Below are 18981 nucleotides of genomic sequence, written 5' to 3'. Positions count from 1 at the left end.
GAAAGTAAGTAAAAATAAAAAAAACAAAAAAAACAAAAAAAAAGACAACTCGTAAAGTCCTCAGTTTTGAAGGTCCAGTCTCAACTTCCTTCCACCCTGTAAAATAGTAAAAATTATAAAAATTTACATATAATATTTATAAATTCTTAAAACTTTATTAACGAATTTTACACACCTCCTGTTTTCGTATTTTCCTTGCTTTCAAGCCGGATCCAAAAGGTATTATTTTATCATCTTGAGCAGCCTATAATTATAAAAAATGAAACTATCTTAATGTTAAAAAAACATACATGTAAAGTTAAAATATGGGACATTCTCTAAAATACCATTATTTTTGTTTTTAGGACACTAAACCCTACACCCTAAATATTATTTTAAATTTTCAAACTCTAAATTATAAATTCTAAACACTAAACCCTACCCCCTAAATACTGTACCCTAAATTGCAAATAATCAACCCAAACCAAAGAAATTCTATACCATTGAACAATAATTTGATTTTATTGGTATTTTTGGAAAGCAAACCAAAATGATGGTATTCGAGGAATTCCTCTTAACATATTGAGAAGTTATTTTAAAATAATACCTTTCTCTTCATGTCTTTCTATTTGCCTATTAGTTCAGAAGGTTCCTCTCGATTAACAGCATTTGGCTCAAAGTAAAAAAAACACAAAACTATATTTAAATTAAGAAAATGTAATAAACTCCTATTTATATTGTCTTTAGAAATTTATTTAAAGAAACGAATCAAGATAAATATACATACCACTTTGGATTGTGGAATTGCCACCTGAATGAAAAAAAAAAGACATAACAAATTAACATAGAACATAAATGGAGTATAATGCAAAAAACAAATTAAAAACTCTATGTACCTTGCTCTCGTTTGATAAGAAAATATGACGGGCGAAACACAAATTTTCTGGCCTTTGCATAGCTGAACTTATGGTTCCCCACATCCAATTTGAGGATAATCCCAATTTTTTTACAATTTTTCCTTTTTGTACAAATATTTTACAATTGAGTTCAACTTCTCATCTTCTTCCCGACTCCACGACTGAATTAAATAAAGAAAACACTATTTAAAATCTTTAAAATAAGATACTGAAAAGAATCTTTAAAGATTACGAAAAGGCTACCACTACCAAAAAAAACTCAAATCAACTACTACCAAATTAAGGCAAACTATAATAATTAAAGTTTCCAATAGGTGCATGAAAACATGAATCTTTAGAGACTACGAAAAGCATCGATAGTGTCACCATATCATTATCTCATTCTATCGATCTAATACGAAATCTATTGATTGAAACTTTATCGATTACAAAAAAAGAACGCACATTTGAATCTATCAACTGTTGAAATCTTTCCGCCAAAGGAGACTTCGGTGAAAGCATGGAACTAGCAATTTGTATCCATTTTAACGTCTCATATTCCTTCACAGCATTCACGAGAAGACAGTCGTCTTGATACGTCGAAGCCGTGAGAAAATCGACGAGAGCAAATGAATCTAGTTCAAGAAAGATGAAAAAATGGTATAGGGATTAAATAAAAAAAATGATATTATGATGAAATTATTTAATGATCTACATTTATATAGTAGTTGCATAGAGGATTAAAGGGGTAAATTAAAAAAAAAAAGTAATAAAAGAAATACAAAAAATATAGACTGTAGGTAGAAAATGTAGTATTATTTGAGTTGGGCCTAGCCCATAGTAATTTGTCTAGGCTGAGTCGAGAGCGTTTAAGAAGACTGGCGTGTGGGTCAACGCGCGTCTCCTTCGTCTTTCTTCGAGGAAGGTTTGAACCGGATATGGTTTCCGGCGGCTACTCTTTAGTCGGTCTACTCACGCGATGGGTCTCCTCTCCGGCAGGGGTTGTGGCTTCGTTGAGGTGTTTGGACGGGTCTGCTGTTCTCTTTACCGAGAGTTTATTGCTCACTTCGGATGAGGCTTTTCGCCGATGGTCTCATCTCCTAGCTGTTCCTGTCCTGCGTGGTGGAGCTAGAAGGTTAATTAAGGTGGCGCAATCCGAGGCTGATTCTCTGCGGTCTGCCGCCGTGTCTCAATTTTGATTCCCGCTCCTCGTCTGGGTCGCTGGTGCAGTCTGAGTGGCGGCCTTATGGTGTGGCAATTCATGGACTGGACTGCTTTTAGGCATAAATTGTTTGCTGGATTTGATACGTGGAAGAATTGTTCTTCGCGATTTTGGCAACAGATTCGCTTTGTGTAGCCGAGTTGAGTACTACAAGTTCAATGATTCTAGAGATCGACCCAAGCTCAGTGAAGGAGTCGATTTATGATCACGTCTCGCCTCAGATTGAAGAGTTTCAGGTACCAGACTCTAATTTGGAACCTAGCCTTAGAATTTGCAGAGAGTTCCTGGATATTAAGAAGAATTTGCCATCTCAAATTGCTTGGACATGTGTCCAAGACAAGAGTCTTGCACACCAATTGCTCGATACAATGTCTTTGAGTATTAGACCTGGGAAACACTTGATGAAACAGAGAAAACTTTTAAAGTCGTGGAAATTTAAGTTCAAAAGCAGGCTAGAGAAAACTATTAACTGAGAAATTAAAAAAAAAAATTTCATGCAGAGATTTGATACATCTATGCTTTAAGAGCTTATTAGTAATAGCTAAGTCTTATAAATTAACCATGGTTTGGTGTGGGTAATGTCAAGTAACTATGGTTGGTTTAGAGAGTTGTCATGAGTCTTTATCTATATAAGAAGTCTTAGAGAAATGAGGGAGGTTCATCGGGTTTGTGGGTTAATTCTGGGGGAGTGGGAGGAGCTCCATTAACAAAATCCTCAGTTTCTTTTGTAATTCAGCAAAGTATCTATAATAATATCAGTTTCTATAAGCAAATCGTATCAAACATGGTATCAGAGCGGTACGATCCGAGGGAAACCGGTGATGGTTTTGTGGAGGTTCCAATCTTCTACGGCGATGAAGATCCAGAGATGTGGATTTCATGGGTTGAAGATTATTTCACTGACCATGGATTTTCGGAAGAGACGAAGATTTCTTTTGCATATGGATTCATGGAAGATGTTGCTCTGTTGTGGTTTCAGGAATCACAAGCTGTGTTCACTAGCTGGAATGAGGTCAAGATCGGTCTCCTTCAACGATTCAGAAAAGGAAAAGATAGCATCGTGGCTGTTCTAACGGAGAGTGACGATTTTGATTCTAAGATGAGCAGATGGTCGAGCTGTTTGGACAGGCTAGAGAAATATATCCTTGACACTGGTGAGCGTTTTGAAAAACCAAATCTGAAGGATGAGGAGAAGGAGATTACTGTGTTTGTGGATGATAGTACAATGAGAGATGAAACACACCAGCAAGGAGAGAAAAATCAGACAGATCTAGAGATGACTAAGGATGCATGCCAAGTGTTCGATGAAATTTCTATCAAGGGAAATAAGAAGAAGACGAAGAAGAAGAAGAGATGGAAAAAACTTCCCAAGACTGTTGAAACTGAGAGGCATTTCAATATCGATGGAGATAAAGGTTTTGTGAAGCTGTTTACAAAGAAGAAAGAAAGGAAGAGGAGGAAGTTTACCCAACCTAAAAGATCAAAGTACAAATTTGGTAAACATAATTTTTGTGGGAGTGCAGCACGAATATACAACGGACTTAAATCCATAGAAACTTCAAAAAGCTCAGCCACACAAGGAGACACCAAGAAGAGGAAGAGATGGAAGAAGCTGTCAAAGACATATAATTGTTGTAAGAGTATGCACTCTCGGTGGTTATACAACCAGCAGGTGATCAATATACAGTTTATGTCGATATTCACAAAGAAGAAGAGAGGAAAGGGAACAGTGATGGAATTTGAGAGGAAGGGCCACAAGTACTGTGAATACATTCACGGACTAGTGTATACAAGGCTATCATTGGGATATATAACTGTAACGAATAAGCGTTCCAAGTGGAGGAAACACAAATTCAAGCAGAAAAGCAACAAGCATGAAAAGAGGATCAAAGTGAGGTTCTCTAGAAATCAGGAGTATCACAATACCTGCCAGATGTTTCATAAAAAGTCTTGGAAAGGAGAACATGTGGAGGTAGAGAGGAAGATAGACTGTACCAAGCCACATAAGGTCAAGTTCAAAACTGTAATGCTGGATTACTGGAAAAAAATGGTTATGTTTCGAAGAGTGCACAAGTTTAGAATTAACAAAACGTTGATAGTGAGAGGATTGCCAACGCTTGTCGTGACGAACATGACCACTGACTATACGGCTGCTGTATTAGGATCGTTGAGGTCTCCAAAGAAAAGTCTAAAGAGAAAAATGAAGATGATGAGTTGGGTTGTATTGGTTTTAGAGAAACAAGACAAACATTCTTATCGAGTGATCATGGATGGGCTGATAATGGGAGTAGAAGCAGTTAAGGAGAATAGGTTTCGGGCTGGAAAAAAGAGATACAGATTTCGACATATACACAAGAAGAAGGTAATGATGTTCTTAACTATTCATAAAAAGAGAGCTTTTGTTGAGCATGTTCTCAGAGTGAAGAAGAGAGCAAGGTTGAAACGTTAGAGAAAACTTGCTAAGCCCAACAATTGTGTATGTGCACTGATTTGTGTAAAACTATTATTTAGATTGATGACAGTTGATAAGAAGCAGTCCATGACAAGCGGGAAGAGAGCCAAGTTTAGAAAGAAGCACAGGAAAAGGAACACTTGTGTGTTGCGTAAATATTTAACAGTTGCAAGTAGTTTTATTTACCTTCACTACTACAAGTGGATGGGCAATTGAATTTCAGACAATGCAGAAAATGGATTTGGCTGCGATTAGTCGAGAAAGAGAAGTTCAGTTCATGGGGATGGGTTTTCGGGTTGTCTATCTAATCACGGTTGGTTCACGGGAGGAAGAAAAGAGTAGCCTTGCTTGGCAAAATCCTTATGGACAAGGAAGACTCTGGGAGCTAAAACTGTTGTTCCCACATGACGATGTGATGCCCAGACAAATAATCTTATTGCCGAGGTCAGTGCCCTCTTCTGCAGAGAATATTAGACATGAAGAAATTAAAGACGCTCTGACGGGTGGGACTCTGCTACAAGAAAGAGACGTAATATTGGCACAGCTAAAGGAACATCTCCAAGTCTATTTCGAGCTGAGTGTGGAGGCGAGGGGTTATCTAAGAACAGTGCAAGGAAGAGTCATTGATGAAGTGCAAGTGCTGCCAGATTATGAATGTCCTTGGGAGCTCAAAAAACTGGGTTGGCTAAACAGTTTTCTCTTTCCAACCTTGAGGACAAGGTTGTTTTCAAAGGCAGGGGTATTGATACATCTATGCTTTAAGAGCTTATTAGTAATAGCTAAGTCTTATAAATTAACCATGGTTTGGTGTGGGTAATGTCAAGTAACTATGGTTGGTTTAGAGAGTTGTCATGAGTCTTTATCTATATAAGAAGTCTTAGAGAAATGAGGGAGGTTCATCGGGTTTGTGGGTTAATTCTGGGGGAGTGGGAGGAGCTCCATTAACAAAATCCTCAGTTTCTTTTGTAATTCAGCAAAGTATCTATAATAATATCAGTTTCTATAAGCAAATCGTATCAAGATTATGAGGAGCTGAACACATGCTTCTAGCTGAATTACCAGCGAGTTTATACTCATCTTGTGGAGAGACTTGTCTGTTCTCGCGAGTACATGGGATGGTGAGAGACTTACTTCATCAATTCTTGTTTTTTTTAAGAAGCTTGAGGACAAGCTTCTCCGAAAGGGGGAAGTATTGATACGGTTGGTGTAGTGGCCAATGACGTGAACATTGAGCTGGTGTTTTGAATAGAAGCCTTTGTTGCAATTAGAAGGTCTGCAGTTGCAATATGGGAGTATAAATAAGAGAGATGAGTGTCGAGAGTGAGTACGCTTAGTTTGATGAATGTATCTTGAGCGATGTGCTTGAGCTCAAGTGATCTATGTTGATCGCCATTGTTGTTCTTCAAATTGAGTGATGATTTGTGTTTGGTTTGTCAATTACAATAATTCTCAAATCATTTTCTAATTGAATATCATTGTTGTTCTTGAGTTCGAGTTTATAAGAATCTAACAGGTACACATATGTTTCTGTGAAAACAAGATTCGGAAGTTGCAGCTTGGTTTTTGAGGGTAAAGACGCACAAGTGTTATAATGTTTTAAGGAGAAGGCATGGAAAAATGAGACACGAGTTGGAGATTTACCTTGTTGAGTTTTATAATTTAGAGCTGCAAGTTATCAATGATAGGTCTCTGTTTATATGAATGTGTCAAGTTGTTGAGCACTGCAAATGTACTGTGGCTAGGAACAATGTTGTTCTAGAAGGTAAAGAAAAAGAGTCCTAGCTCGTCATATATTGCACACTTAAGGAATCCAATATAGCTTTGATTCATATCAGTGAGTGTACTTTGCCATTCGTAGTTTCCAAAGAAATCAACTCTCGGATCTTGGTGATGGTTTAAAATTTTTACCTTCTCCATACAATGCACTGTTTAAATCAGGGAATCAGGGGCCAGTGTTTGCAAACGGATCACTCTACTGGCTCATTCATTGATTTATGCAGTCTCCATGGTCGTCTCTGCATCTCTCAGTCAACGGGATATGAGTCTGAGAGGCAAGACTTTTGGTGGAGGGTTAAAGATAACTCATGGGAGAAGATCTTCTCGATTCACTTACCTTCCACTTACACTTTGTTTGGTATTGAGTATCTGCACTTTGTCACACCTTTGGCCATTTGTAGGGACATACCAATAAGGTCATCCTCGCAGTTAGCGGAGAATATAACCTCGTTTCTCTCGATCTTGATCCTCAATCTAGAGGTTATCATTTGCATTCGTCTTGTTACAAAGGCTTAGCTGTTCCTTATTTTCCAAGTTTATCTCTTTCTTTCTATTGAGAAAAAAGACCTAGCTCTCTTCCTTTGTTGGAATAAAATTATCAACTCTCTCCAAATGGTAGAAACAGAGTTGTTAATATTGAGTCTCATGATCATGGTGACGACTCGGTTCCCAGTTTATTTGGTTCATCTAGCTAGAGATTGTTGGTTTAAACTTCTATTGGGCTTGGTCCAACAACTGGATCTTGGCCTGTTTTGTTCTTAATTTAATTACCATTAACCAAGAAAAATTAATAGAATATATCTCATAGTATAGCTCTTTTGTGTGTGCGCATATTCATATTACACAATTTGAAAACCATATTACAACCCAATTATCAGGGGAGGCTTTAGCTATTTCAGCTTAGTTAAATGGCATTGTCCAAAGACCCATTGTAGTTGATACGATCTCCAGTTATAAGCACCGACGCTAATGAAGAGCGGATGATACACATGACTTGTTATGTTTTGGTTTGTAAACTGAAGTGAAAATAAGAGAAAATCAAATAATGGTTGAATCTCTTTGGTATCTCGCAAGCAACAACTTATATTTATAAGGTTTTGTTCAAATGTTTTGCATTGAATTTTTCTTAAAAGGTCAAACAATTGAAGAAAATGAACCAAAAATAAAAATAGCAATATATTAATTAGCTAGCTTTCATACAAGAATCTAACAAACTTTAAAAATTGTCTACATGATAGTTGTATCATGTGTATTAATATATGATATATTATACTATTATATATTAACGATCTAATTAGATTAAAAGAAATAGAAAAAGTTAGTACAACAAAACCTAATCAAAAGTTTAAGTGAAGAGAAAACGAAGGTTTTGTCTTCAAGCTCATCAGAAAGATACGAACGAGAGAAAAGAGTGGTGCCCACAACCACACCCCCGCATGTGGACACATTTCACCGTTTTAACAGTGACACCCAAACCGTAACCATCCTTGTTAATTAATTTTATAATTCGTGTAATAATAAAATCTTTGATTACATAAAAGATAAAATAAAAATGACAGGCAGAGATAGAGAGGGGACCTTTATTATAGAGAGATACTTTTCAAGATCATCATCATATATGGCTTATTTAAAAAAGTAAGAAGAAGAACACAAAACAGTAGAGAGAGAAAGAGAGAGAGATAGGGCTTTGAGGTTTGTGTTTGTATTATACTAGATAAGAATAGTGTCTTCTTCTTCATCATCCTCATCATCATCATGCATCATCTTCTTCTTGGTTCTTTCTTTAGCTCCGATTTATAGCTTTTTTGACTACTAGTGTTTTTGTTTCTTCTTGGTTTCTTTCTCTTGATCTCTCTCAGGTACACACACACAAAAAAATTAAAAAGAGTTAAACCAAACTTTGAAACTCTTCTTTCTTTACAAACAAAAAACAAAAGTGTATAAAACTCTTAGTTTGTTTTTCTTTGTTTATTATGTCTTGTAGTGAATTGTTTTTATAAAAAAAAATTTCTTCATGTCGTCAATCTCTATGGATTCTTCCTGTTCTTATAATTCATTCCTTCGTTTTCTTCTGTGATTATAATTTTGATTTCTTTCACTATCTTTTTGTTTTCTAACTCTTTGTTTTTTTTTTAAATATTCGTAGATTGTTCTCTTCCACGCAAAGAAGAAGATCTAAAGATGTCGTCATCATCTTATAACACAAGCGTTATTCCTTCATCATCATCCTCTGCTCAGCCTTTCTTCATCACCAGCTCCGGTGTCGGAGATAACGACTTTAACCGGAAAGATCCTTTTATGTCAATGATTCAACAACCTAACTCCTCAGCTCCACCACTCAAGAAACGAAGAAACCAACCTGGAAACCCAAGCAAGTTCCTCTTACATACTAATCTCTATATATTTTATCAGTAATAAGAATCACTATAAGCTTTGAGATAAAACGAAACAAACAAAAATAAGAACCCTAATCTTTTGTTCTTTTTTTTTTCCTATATATATGCCTAGTATCAAGATTCCATTTAATATAGGGAATTGGATCATACATATACGTATGTATATGTGATTTTTTTCTACTTTCTATATGTACAAGTTTGTAATCGTGTGTATCATTTTTGTTCTCGATTTAGGTATCACTGATTAACATTTTGGTCCAATTGGTGACTATATTTTATTTATCAAAGTCTTGAATTAATTGAACAGATCCAGATGCGGAAGTGGTAGCTTTATCTCCAAAGACACTGATGGCTACAAACAGATTCGTATGCGATGTATGCAACAAAGGGTTTCAAAGAGAACAAAATCTACAGCTTCACCGAAGAGGACACAACCTCCCATGGAAGCTGAAACAGAAGTCAACCAAAGAAGTGAAGAGGAAAGTATATCTCTGTCCGGAGCCCACGTGTGTTCACCATGACCCGTCACGTGCTCTCGGAGACCTCACCGGAATCAAGAAGCATTATTACCGTAAACACGGCGAAAAGAAGTGGAAATGCGAGAAATGTTCCAAGCGTTACGCTGTTCAATCGGATTGGAAGGCTCACTCTAAGACTTGTGGTACTAAAGAGTATCGATGTGACTGTGGTACCATCTTCTCTAGGTAACTAATCTCTATCCATTTCATTTAAATAATTTGTTCGTATTTGGTTTAAGTGATGAAACGTATAATATATGTGTCAGTGGTATCTAACTAGATATACGTACCCTCTTATCTTGGTAAAGTATAAAAATGGACCATCTTTATTTTGTATTATATTGAAAAAAAAAAAAAAATCTATTCTAAGTAAAAGCTGCATTCAACACTGCATGTAAAACTTAGCTTATTTACTAATTTACATGAAAAAATACCAAATATATATATAGTCATCTGTGACTGGAATCTTGTACATTTGGCCACGGAATTTGAACCTCGAGTACACCGCCTATCAAATGCTTATATAGTGAACACTATGTACATAGGATCTATCAATGTATTTGTTTGGTTGTTGGTGAGTGTAGTGAATAGAGAAAGACAGTGAATAGAAGAAAGTAAGAGAAAAATAAATTAAAAAATGCTAAATTTGGTCACATGTATGAGTTGGATTTTGTTTTTCCATTTTCCACTTTTGTTTTCTTCTTCTTCACTTTGCAGGTTCCCCTTTTTACGAAACTCCTCTCCATTTGTGGACCCTTTTCTTATCTCTCTATTGACATATACATATATATATATATAGATAGATACACACACAAATAATTTGGTAAGAGTGCGTACGTTACTTAAATTTATTACATTGTTTTGGTGAACATGACTTTAATGCATGCCTCTTTCTAGGGTTTGTTTCTATATTTTCATGGTTTGAGTAAAATACACTTGTTGCAGAATGTGACTGACTTGTATTAACATTCCTGGGTTTTGCATTAAATGAAGAAGGTCTTTCACTAAATTAGCAATTGACTCGATTTCTATATTCTTCTCTTATTCCTCTCCTATATATGGTAGCCACATTAACTCTAACATTTATTATTTATGACTCACGGAATTTTATTTGTTCTTATGTGTAAATATTGTCGACCGTTGTCTAATGTTACATACTCTTTCTTTTTCTTTGTAGACGTGATAGTTACATCACGCATAGAGCTTTCTGCGATGCATTGATACAAGAGACTGCAAGAAACCCTACCGTGAGTTTTACGTCAATGGCAGCTGCTAGTAGCGGTGTCGGATCTGGCGGAATTTACGGGAGACTTGGTGGTGGCAGCGCTCTCTCGCACCATCATATGAGTGGCCATCCAAATTCTGGATTTAACCCTCTCGCTGGTTACAATCTGAACATTGCATCTTCTGAAAATAGGAGAGACTTTGTTCCGCAATCAGCAAACCCTAACTTCTTACTCCAATGCTCGTCGAGCCAAGGAATGTTGACTGCGACTCCAAACAACAATGATCAGAGTTTCATGAACCAACACGGTCTGATACAGTTTGATCCGGTCGACAACATCAACCTCAAGAGTAGCGGTACCAACAACAGCTTCTTCAACCTCGGGTTCTTTCAAGAAAACACCAAGAACTCGGAGACGAGTCTTCCTTCTCTATATAGCAACGACGTTCTTGTTCATCATCGTGAAGAAGAATTGAACACGGGTTCTAACGTGTCAGCCACGGCACTGCTTCAGAAAGCTACACAAATGGGCTCAGTCACAAGCAACGATTCTGCTTTGTTCAGAGGCTTAGCTTCTTCCTCTAACTCAACAAGTTTAATCCCTAGTCACTTTGGTGGAGGACGAATTATGGAGAATGATAATAACGGAAACCTTCAAGGTCTTATGAACTCATTGGCTGCCGTTAATGCCACTGGCGGTGGATCCGGTGGCAATATCTTCGACGTTCATTTTGGCAACAATGGAAATATGAGCGGTTCGGATAAGTTAACGTTAGATTTTCTTGGAGTTGGAGGAATGGTGAGAAATGCAAATCGCGGTGGTGGTGGCCGTGGTAGTGGTAGTGGTCGCGGAGGAGTTTCTTTGGATGGTGAAGCGAAGTTTCCCGAGCAAAACCATCCATTTGGAAGAGGTTGATAGTATCTTATTATTTTATAACTTAATTAGGTGATATAATTTTGTTATTTTACTTGTTTGTTTTTATAATCAAAATATAATATATCTTTTGTGAGCTTTTTAGGTTTGGGTTTGGTTAGAGTCTGTCTTTTATATGACAAAAATATTAATGTAATAAGTTTGTTATTTTGTTGACTTACAACAGCTTCTTGAACTTTTTATTGAACGTAATGGTTAAAGAATGAAACGCAAATGATTAATAAATTAATGGTAGAAACTTGAGATCACACTTCACGGTTTAGAAAAAAAAAACATACCAATCTGACCGTAGACATCACCATTTAATGAATGCAAAATCTTCACTAAACTTCAAAAGACATGTTATGCTGTGTTTTAAAAATTAAGACCCCTAGCTACCCTACGGGATGTTCCAAAATGTTTTGTGCTTCAATCCATGTTATTTTGCTAATTTCACAATCCATTTAAAATCATATAACTTTAATATGTCTAGTGGTTTCTATACCTGAAATATTTTCTCGTTTCTATAGGAATGTCTCTGCCTCATGTTCTGGTCTGTCGTGCTTCGGTTGACACTTGAAACCATATATGAAATCCACTTTCTCTAGAGCTAAAAAAAAAAAACACAGTTCATAGTGTCAAAAACTTAATCAACGCATAAGAAAATGAAAATATTTACCTAAAAGCGAAGCAAAAATTGGCATATTAGGGTTAGCTATGGCCGGTAGGTAAAGAATGAGAAAGACGAATGTTAAATTATGTGACTTTATTCCCACCAAAATAAAATAAAATTATGTGTTTAAGAAAAATTAAAGAAAAAAAAAAAGGTAAATGTCATACACTAATTTTGTGCTTGTATTGTTCCATATGCATTTGATATTTACATTAAGTTTTCGAGTCAAAATACATATGAAACAATAAGAGAATTAATCTTAGGAAATTATAACATAATTAAAAAATTGAGGTCAGTTGCCCCACTAAAGTGCCTCCACCAACTAATGTTTTCATACACCGATGTAGATGGGAAGATCGGGAACACTTCCAAAGTTCCAACATCGAAGGTATAATAAGATGTTGTGCCTCGACCACTGTTTTATTCGTCTCCCGCTCTGCCCCATAACGAGACAAATATATCTCCCCCGTTCAACTGGTTACGTATATGAGAATATATGATGTCCGGTACGAATTTAAATTTCTTATTTCAAAAATAAAATTCTTACATTTTTTCTGGCTTCATATATCTATATATTAGTTGAATAGTATAAAAACGCATAGGTACCATTTTATATTGATACTAACTAATTAAGTTTATTTCATAAAATATATTACACATCCCACGTTGCACATGCAAAATATCTATCTTAACATTTTTGGAGTACAATTTGAAAATTTGGATCGGGTCTAAATTAGTTTATATAACCCGGAATTAAGTAATCGGATACTACAACTAGAAAACATAAATGTGTTTAAATTTAATTTCCATAATCTATTAATCTAATTATTTATTATCTTATTATTGCCAAAAGAGATCGTAATCGCTTATACTTACCATAAATCTCGGCAGTTATTTCTAATTAGTCTATTTCGAAATTTTTATTGACATAAACTTCGTATTCTTAACAATATACACTTTCCAATAATACGAAACTATTAAAGCCAAGAACAAACACTTCTAAACATTCATAAACATGCAAAAACAGTAAATCAAATACAAACTATACTAAGAAAATTTAAAATTTAATGAAAATAAAAATAAAAAATTGACCCGTGGTGCACCACGGGGTAAATCCTAGTACATATGAGCATATTTGAAGACAATAATAAGCCAATCGTATCGGGTATATTCCAAAACGAAGCATAGTCCAAGCAGAAGCATCCAACGTGTTCATATTATTTAATAACATGTCGTAGTTTAATATTCATACTATATACTATATATTCGATCTACAAATATTAATTGATTGCTATTGAAGCTATACAGCGAATGTCAAAATCAAGGAAATTTATATGTTGTATATTAATAAGGTGAAGCAAAGACAAGGGAATTGATGTATCCTTATTGATATTTTAATATGTTGTTGACTAGAACATCCTTACTGATCCTGCTGCACAATTTTGAGCTTATAGTGCATATTTCAGATTAGTTAGTATATATATAATCTCTTTATTTATTACTTTCACTTTCTAGAATATATAACATTTTAAGCAAATACACACATATTAAATAATTATTTAAGTTTTGTTTATTTCTAAAGAAAACATCATTTATTATCTACTTAAACACAATTCCACCCATAAAAAAATAATCTACAAAATATAAATTGATAAAACAATAAAAAATATATTTAATTTTGCATAAGTTTGTGAAAAAAACATATATTTTAGAAAACATTAAAAACTTAAAAGATTATCAAAATTAAGCCCAAACCAAAGTTATATTTTATTTGTACCAGTTGCCATTTGATAACATATATCCATATGATATATTTCTGTGTAAGTTAATACTATTTAACATATTATTTCTTTTGTAAATGTTTGATGAAAGTATTGTTTCTTAGTTAATTTATATGACGGAGAATGAACATTTGCTATAAAAAAAAGGTACATAGCATACATTTGCTTACACTCAAATTAGAGGTTGATTTCAAAGTGATAAAAGAGTATCTTCCTTGAGTTGATATATATTACATGCTCTTTCCAAATCTCAATACTTAAGATCTAGTTGGAGCTTACGCGTAAGCTCCAAGAAGTTTTATCATCTTGGAGATGGTATTGTTCCTGCTTATAAGTTTAGTTTCAGCTTTTAGGGTTGCAAATCGTCTGAATATATTATTTTGGTTAAAAACATATTTCTCCTTTTTATGTTTGATTCGTGTTGCTTCGATGCTTGATTCGTAGTTGACATCCTCTTTCCCATTTTGATTTAAGTCTATATGTACCTCAGAGCGACCACCATGCTTTACGAGATCTATTTAGTTTGTTTTTTTCCTATAGATTAAGTGAAGACACATTATTTTTCGGAAAACAAACAATGTGGTGTGCCAGTGTTAGAGTTTTTGATAGAAACTTTCTCATGGTTGAATTGCCCCACTTAAATTTGGAGGGTTCCTCCTGATTCTAGACAATTTGGCATAAGTCATCTAATAATTCAATTCAAAATTTGGATACTGGCAAAGTTTTAATCTGTGACTAATTAAAGTATGTGATTCTTCCTATAGAAAGGTTGACGACCAATATAGAGCTATATCTACATGCTTGAGATGAAATCTATTTCTCATATATATATACAAGCCTCCCAAAAAGATATGCAGAGGTGTTATAGTGATAAATTTGTGTCGGTAGCTAGTCATCATTTCTTTTGGTATCCATGTATATATTGTCGTATAACTGAGAGTTTCTTTGTGAGTGTCACGTAGCCATGTTGATAGTGCTAGTCATCACGTAAATCAACATGATTTGCTCGTCTTTTTGTTACTCTCTTTAATGTTCTTTGTTGGAAGTAATGCCAAGTTCTTGCGTACGTACGTTCATGAGTTCCAAATGAGCCACCTCTCTATGGTTTGATTTAGCGGCTTTCGTTTTTACCAAGTGGGAGTGAGGATTAGGAGTTATTCTTTTCGTTTATTTTGGTGCTCTTTCATTCTTTGGGACTTCTCTCGTTTGATGATGATGTTGTGAGCTTGTGTTCAACGCTTTTTCGTTGGGTACCATGTTTGCTGAGAACTCATATATATAACTAAAGCATGAATTCGACTTGTTCATTTTTTTTTATAATTTAAATCTCCACTTAGCTTAGATAAAACACTTCTTAGCACCACATGTAATTTAGCTCAAGTGAATCTTGTAGCATCATGTCTTTGTCTAAAAGGTATTTGGGCCAGAGATCCCAAAAATGTCTACACAACTTGGATAAGATCATCTTCTACTCATGCGCGCTCTCCATTCTCCAAATGCTATATGTAAACTTGGCCACGTTATAATGGTAGATATGGCTCCAAGAAGTCAAACTCACCCGTACTAATTAATCATATTAACGTGTAGCTAAGCTATGATCAGGACTCGAAACATGTAACTTACAATTACCCTTGAAGGTCTATTAATCATATTCGATGTAGTAAAGAAAAATTAGCTAACATATTTTTGATGAAATATGTGCATATGTAAGTACATATATGATTGAGCCAAGATTCATACATATATTTTTTTTCCTCAGAATTCTAGCTTTGCGCTATACATATATATATATATGTATAGCATGTGCATCTATATAATTAATTAAGAAACTACTGTAAGTTATAGTAGACCTTAAAAAAAACGGCCACCTAATTCAGTATATATATATAGTACCTAATCATTTTATAAATCAACTCAAAGTTATGGAGTTTATATATGTTTTTCATTCCATGTTTTTTTTCTTAAACACTAAAGTTAAAGGCAAAATGCTGTTGACAATCCGAAGACATTCCTTAACTTGTTTCTTTCGACTTTATCGTTACTTTCTCAATGTTGACTATCTAGCTGTACTAACTCAAATCGTATAAAGTTTTGGAATTTTTCTCCCCTAAATCTACCACTAGATCACCATTTTTATTAGTTTTTGGCTATAACTTAGGGTCTTTTTTTTTTGAAATAACAATATAAAACAATAGTACATAAAGATGACATGTTACGTATCCAACAAAATTTGTTAAACGGTTTTCTTTTATGAATCAAACGAGGTGTGTGTTCGATACAAACTTATTTGCATGCACAAAGATAAAAAAAATTAAATTAAGAAACCAATTGAATCAGGTTCACGACGACGTGGTAAATGGTAAGCACCAAGAAAATGATGATGGAACTAGTAAAAAAATGAGGGTATTTATACATACATAGTTATACCTAACTAATTAATGAGATAATATCGTATCTAAGTAAAGCTATAAATAGAAGATTAACATATATCCTATACATAATATGTTCTTGGAAACATCATGTTATTTGAGAGATGCGAAAAAAAAAAAAAAAAAAAAAAAAAAAAAAAAAGAAAACAAAATACTTACCAATGAAAAAATTGGTATAATGTTGAGTCATAGTTTCTTCTGACTATGAATCTTAGCTAGCAAAATAAATTATTCATCTCGCTATATGTAGGATTCAAAAATTTAAGACATGATCATATATCCCTTACCCTCGTCCCCTCCTCCTAAGAGCTATACACGGTCCATAGAGGAACCAAAACCGGCTATGTAAATAAACCCGTATGAATCACACAAGTTTTACTAAAAACTATGTGTGGAAACGTTTTGATGAATATTTTAGAGTAAACAAGTAGCATTTGGGTAAATACTATTTTGGTTCATACTAGTCTTCAACAAAAGGAAAGAAATAAACAAGTCCAAATTGATATGATAGATCTTGAAATTATTATTATTTTCTCTAATAGGGTATGCTCTGTATCGGAATTACAACCACTAAAAGAGAATACAAAGATTATGTTTCTCAGGGAAACTCTTCAAAAGTGAAAAATTTTAAAAAATATAATAATCTAGCTTGCGAATCAGAGAAATTATATGTCTAAAGTTGATATGTGGATTTATATTAATTGAAATGGATAAGAAAAAAATAGAAGGGTAAAGCATGTGAATGACAGAGTTGTCGTTCATGTGAAAGATAGAAAAAAAAAATGGCCCGTGAAGAGATTGTCGAGAAAAGTTTATTGAATACTACAAAAATTCTTGAGATTTCTTCTGCTTGTTCTTGGTCCACTTCATTATGGGAAATCTTTAATTGGGCCATACAACATCAATTACTTAATAGATGCACTGATCACACATAATATATATTCTATTTGATCATGAATCACACATTTGGATTCATTGGCATATAGCTTTAACATCTACGTACCAAAGATAAGGGTAACACTAATAGATTATGTTTTGTGTTAACTCAATCTGTCAAATGTACGAAATTAACTATTTTGAAGGTGATTTAAGTAGTAAAGTAAAAATAACTGAATATAAATTTATTTTTAAAGATTTGATAAGATAAGTTCAAAATATAATTGTTACTCACTCGAAATAACACTTTCTATATAAAACTTCATTTCTTGGTTCACGACTGTATATTACTACACATAAAAAATTTACACGAAACTATAACAATTTTACATTTTGATCTGTTTTAGAGTCAAGATCACTATGCTACCACCCACCAAAAAGTTTTGATGTTGAAGGTGAAAATTTACATTTTTTCTATAAGCGTATACAACTTGGATTTGGGGTACTTAAATGTATGTATACAACTTGGATTAGTGTACGATTAGAATTGTTAATTTGGACTGTTCACATCCATTTTGACTCGTTCAATATATAGTTCATTTTGATTAGGACTGATTATTGACCGTGTCCATTAACGACCATGTCCATTAACGACCATATTTGTACCCTAACATGTAATAAAAAAACAAGAGAATGATCTACATGGATTATTTAACCAATAATTACACTCTTATATAAAGGAAGTAAAAAAAAAATTATAACAGTAAAAGGAAAAAAATAAAAAAAATAAGAAGATGAGAGAAGAGCTGTCTGTATTTGGTGAGACAAATATATAAATCTCTCCCTCTCGTTTCATGTCGATGGGCCTCCTTACTTCCATCACTTGCATGTATGTCCCTACATTATATATAATCATATTAGCTATTATTGTTATTCACCATGTAAAATTATTACGACAAAGACATTAAATTACTATTATTAATATCGTTATTTCAACAATTGTAGAATGTTGTCACAATAATGCTATGTTATGTTCACATACGCACACCTATACAATAAATCTTTTAACAGAAAAATATCTAAAATTAGCTAAAAATCCATGAAAACATCAAACAAACTTATACACCGAAAGAAAATATCAAACACAAGTTCTATTAGAGTCAACTAAATTCGTAGATATTTGAAAAGGCCAAAAATAAATTCCTAAGAAAAAGAAGTAAAACAAAACAAATAAAGATGATATTTAACAAAAACATGTTTTTAAATAATTAGAGATTAATCTAAACTATTAGAATATGACAAATTTTTTAGTTGAGAGTGTAACCGTCGAATAGTTTATTCAACGGATTCTCTATAAACCTAAAACATAACACTATTTTGAACTAATCAAATTGAACGATTTAATAAATTTCGCGTAAAATGATTGATTCCTCCATATATAATGGACGTTTTATACCAATTTCTGATTTTCTCTGTACAAAAGTTTAAAAGAACTAGAAAGGGAAATTTATACATTTAAAGTTATTTCTTATATATAATGGAAAGTTATTTCTCAGACAACAACCACTTGGTTAATAAAAACATGTTTCCAAACCAAAACTGAAATTGTTCCTTAGATATAGTTTCCACTGATGCTATTATTCGAACCGCAAATTAGCATCAATAATGAAGACGCGTGAATGAAACAGAATTGTTTATTTTGGACCGTTAAATTAAAATATGATAGGGACAATCCTTTGAGGAGGATATGGTAGGAACATGTTACATACAGAACTATAGATTATATATATATGGACATGTGATGGCATGTATATATATGTATACATGTATCGAGATATTTAGAAA

At 33.8% G+C, this 18981-nt stretch overlaps 3 protein-coding genes across 7 annotated transcripts in view; 2 read left to right on the top strand and 1 right to left on the bottom strand.

The window, feature by feature from the left end:
• LOC17887502 (F-box protein At2g34280) overlaps nt 1-959 on the bottom strand; it is a 1866-nt gene extending 907 nt beyond the window's left edge. Inside the window, 2 exon segments of the mRNA XM_006293250.2 lie at nt 767-790; nt 876-959. Coding sequence (XP_006293312.2) covers nt 767-790; nt 876-959 — 108 coding nt within the window.
• A 774-nt stretch (nt 960-1733) lies between these two features.
• Nucleotides 1734-6037, top strand: LOC111830465. 3 transcript variants are annotated; one of them, XM_023782334.1, is made up of 2 exons: nt 1734-4459; nt 4609-6037. In XM_023782334.1, exons 1-2 carry the CDS (start codon nt 2882-2884, stop codon nt 4621-4623), a joined length of 1593 nt encoding a protein of 530 aa, XP_023638102.1. In that variant the 5' UTR covers nt 1734-2881; the 3' UTR covers nt 4624-6037. The 3 variants fall into 3 exon arrangements, with proteins under 3 accessions (XP_023638102.1, XP_023638104.1, XP_023638103.1); XM_023782336.1 differs by having other exon boundaries at nt 1735-2333; nt 3077-6037; XM_023782335.1 differs by having other exon boundaries at nt 1736-2333; nt 2892-6037.
• A 1937-nt stretch (nt 6038-7974) lies between these two features.
• LOC17886193 (protein indeterminate-domain 4, chloroplastic) lies at nt 7975-11580 on the top strand. 3 transcript variants are annotated; one of them, XM_006290818.2, is made up of 4 exons: nt 7975-8017; nt 8472-8696; nt 9029-9425; nt 10417-11580. In XM_006290818.2, exons 2-4 carry the CDS (start codon nt 8507-8509, stop codon nt 11378-11380), a joined length of 1551 nt encoding a protein of 516 aa, XP_006290880.1. In that variant the 5' UTR covers nt 7975-8017; nt 8472-8506; the 3' UTR covers nt 11381-11580. The 3 variants fall into 3 exon arrangements, with proteins under 3 accessions (XP_006290880.1, XP_023638727.1, XP_023638726.1); XM_023782959.1 differs by lacking the exon at nt 7975-8017 and adding an exon at nt 8024-8184; XM_023782958.1 differs by lacking the exon at nt 7975-8017 and having other exon boundaries at nt 8283-8696.
• The last annotated feature ends 7401 nt before the right edge of the window (nt 11581-18981 follow it).

Source organism: Capsella rubella, unplaced genomic scaffold (assembly GCF_000375325.1).
Source record: "Capsella rubella cultivar Monte Gargano unplaced genomic scaffold, Caprub1_0 scaffold_5, whole genome shotgun sequence".
Classification (NCBI taxonomy): Eukaryota; Viridiplantae; Streptophyta; class Magnoliopsida; order Brassicales; family Brassicaceae; genus Capsella; species Capsella rubella.
Note: the sequence above shows the minus strand (reverse complement) of the source record. Positions and strands in the feature narration are given on the sequence as shown.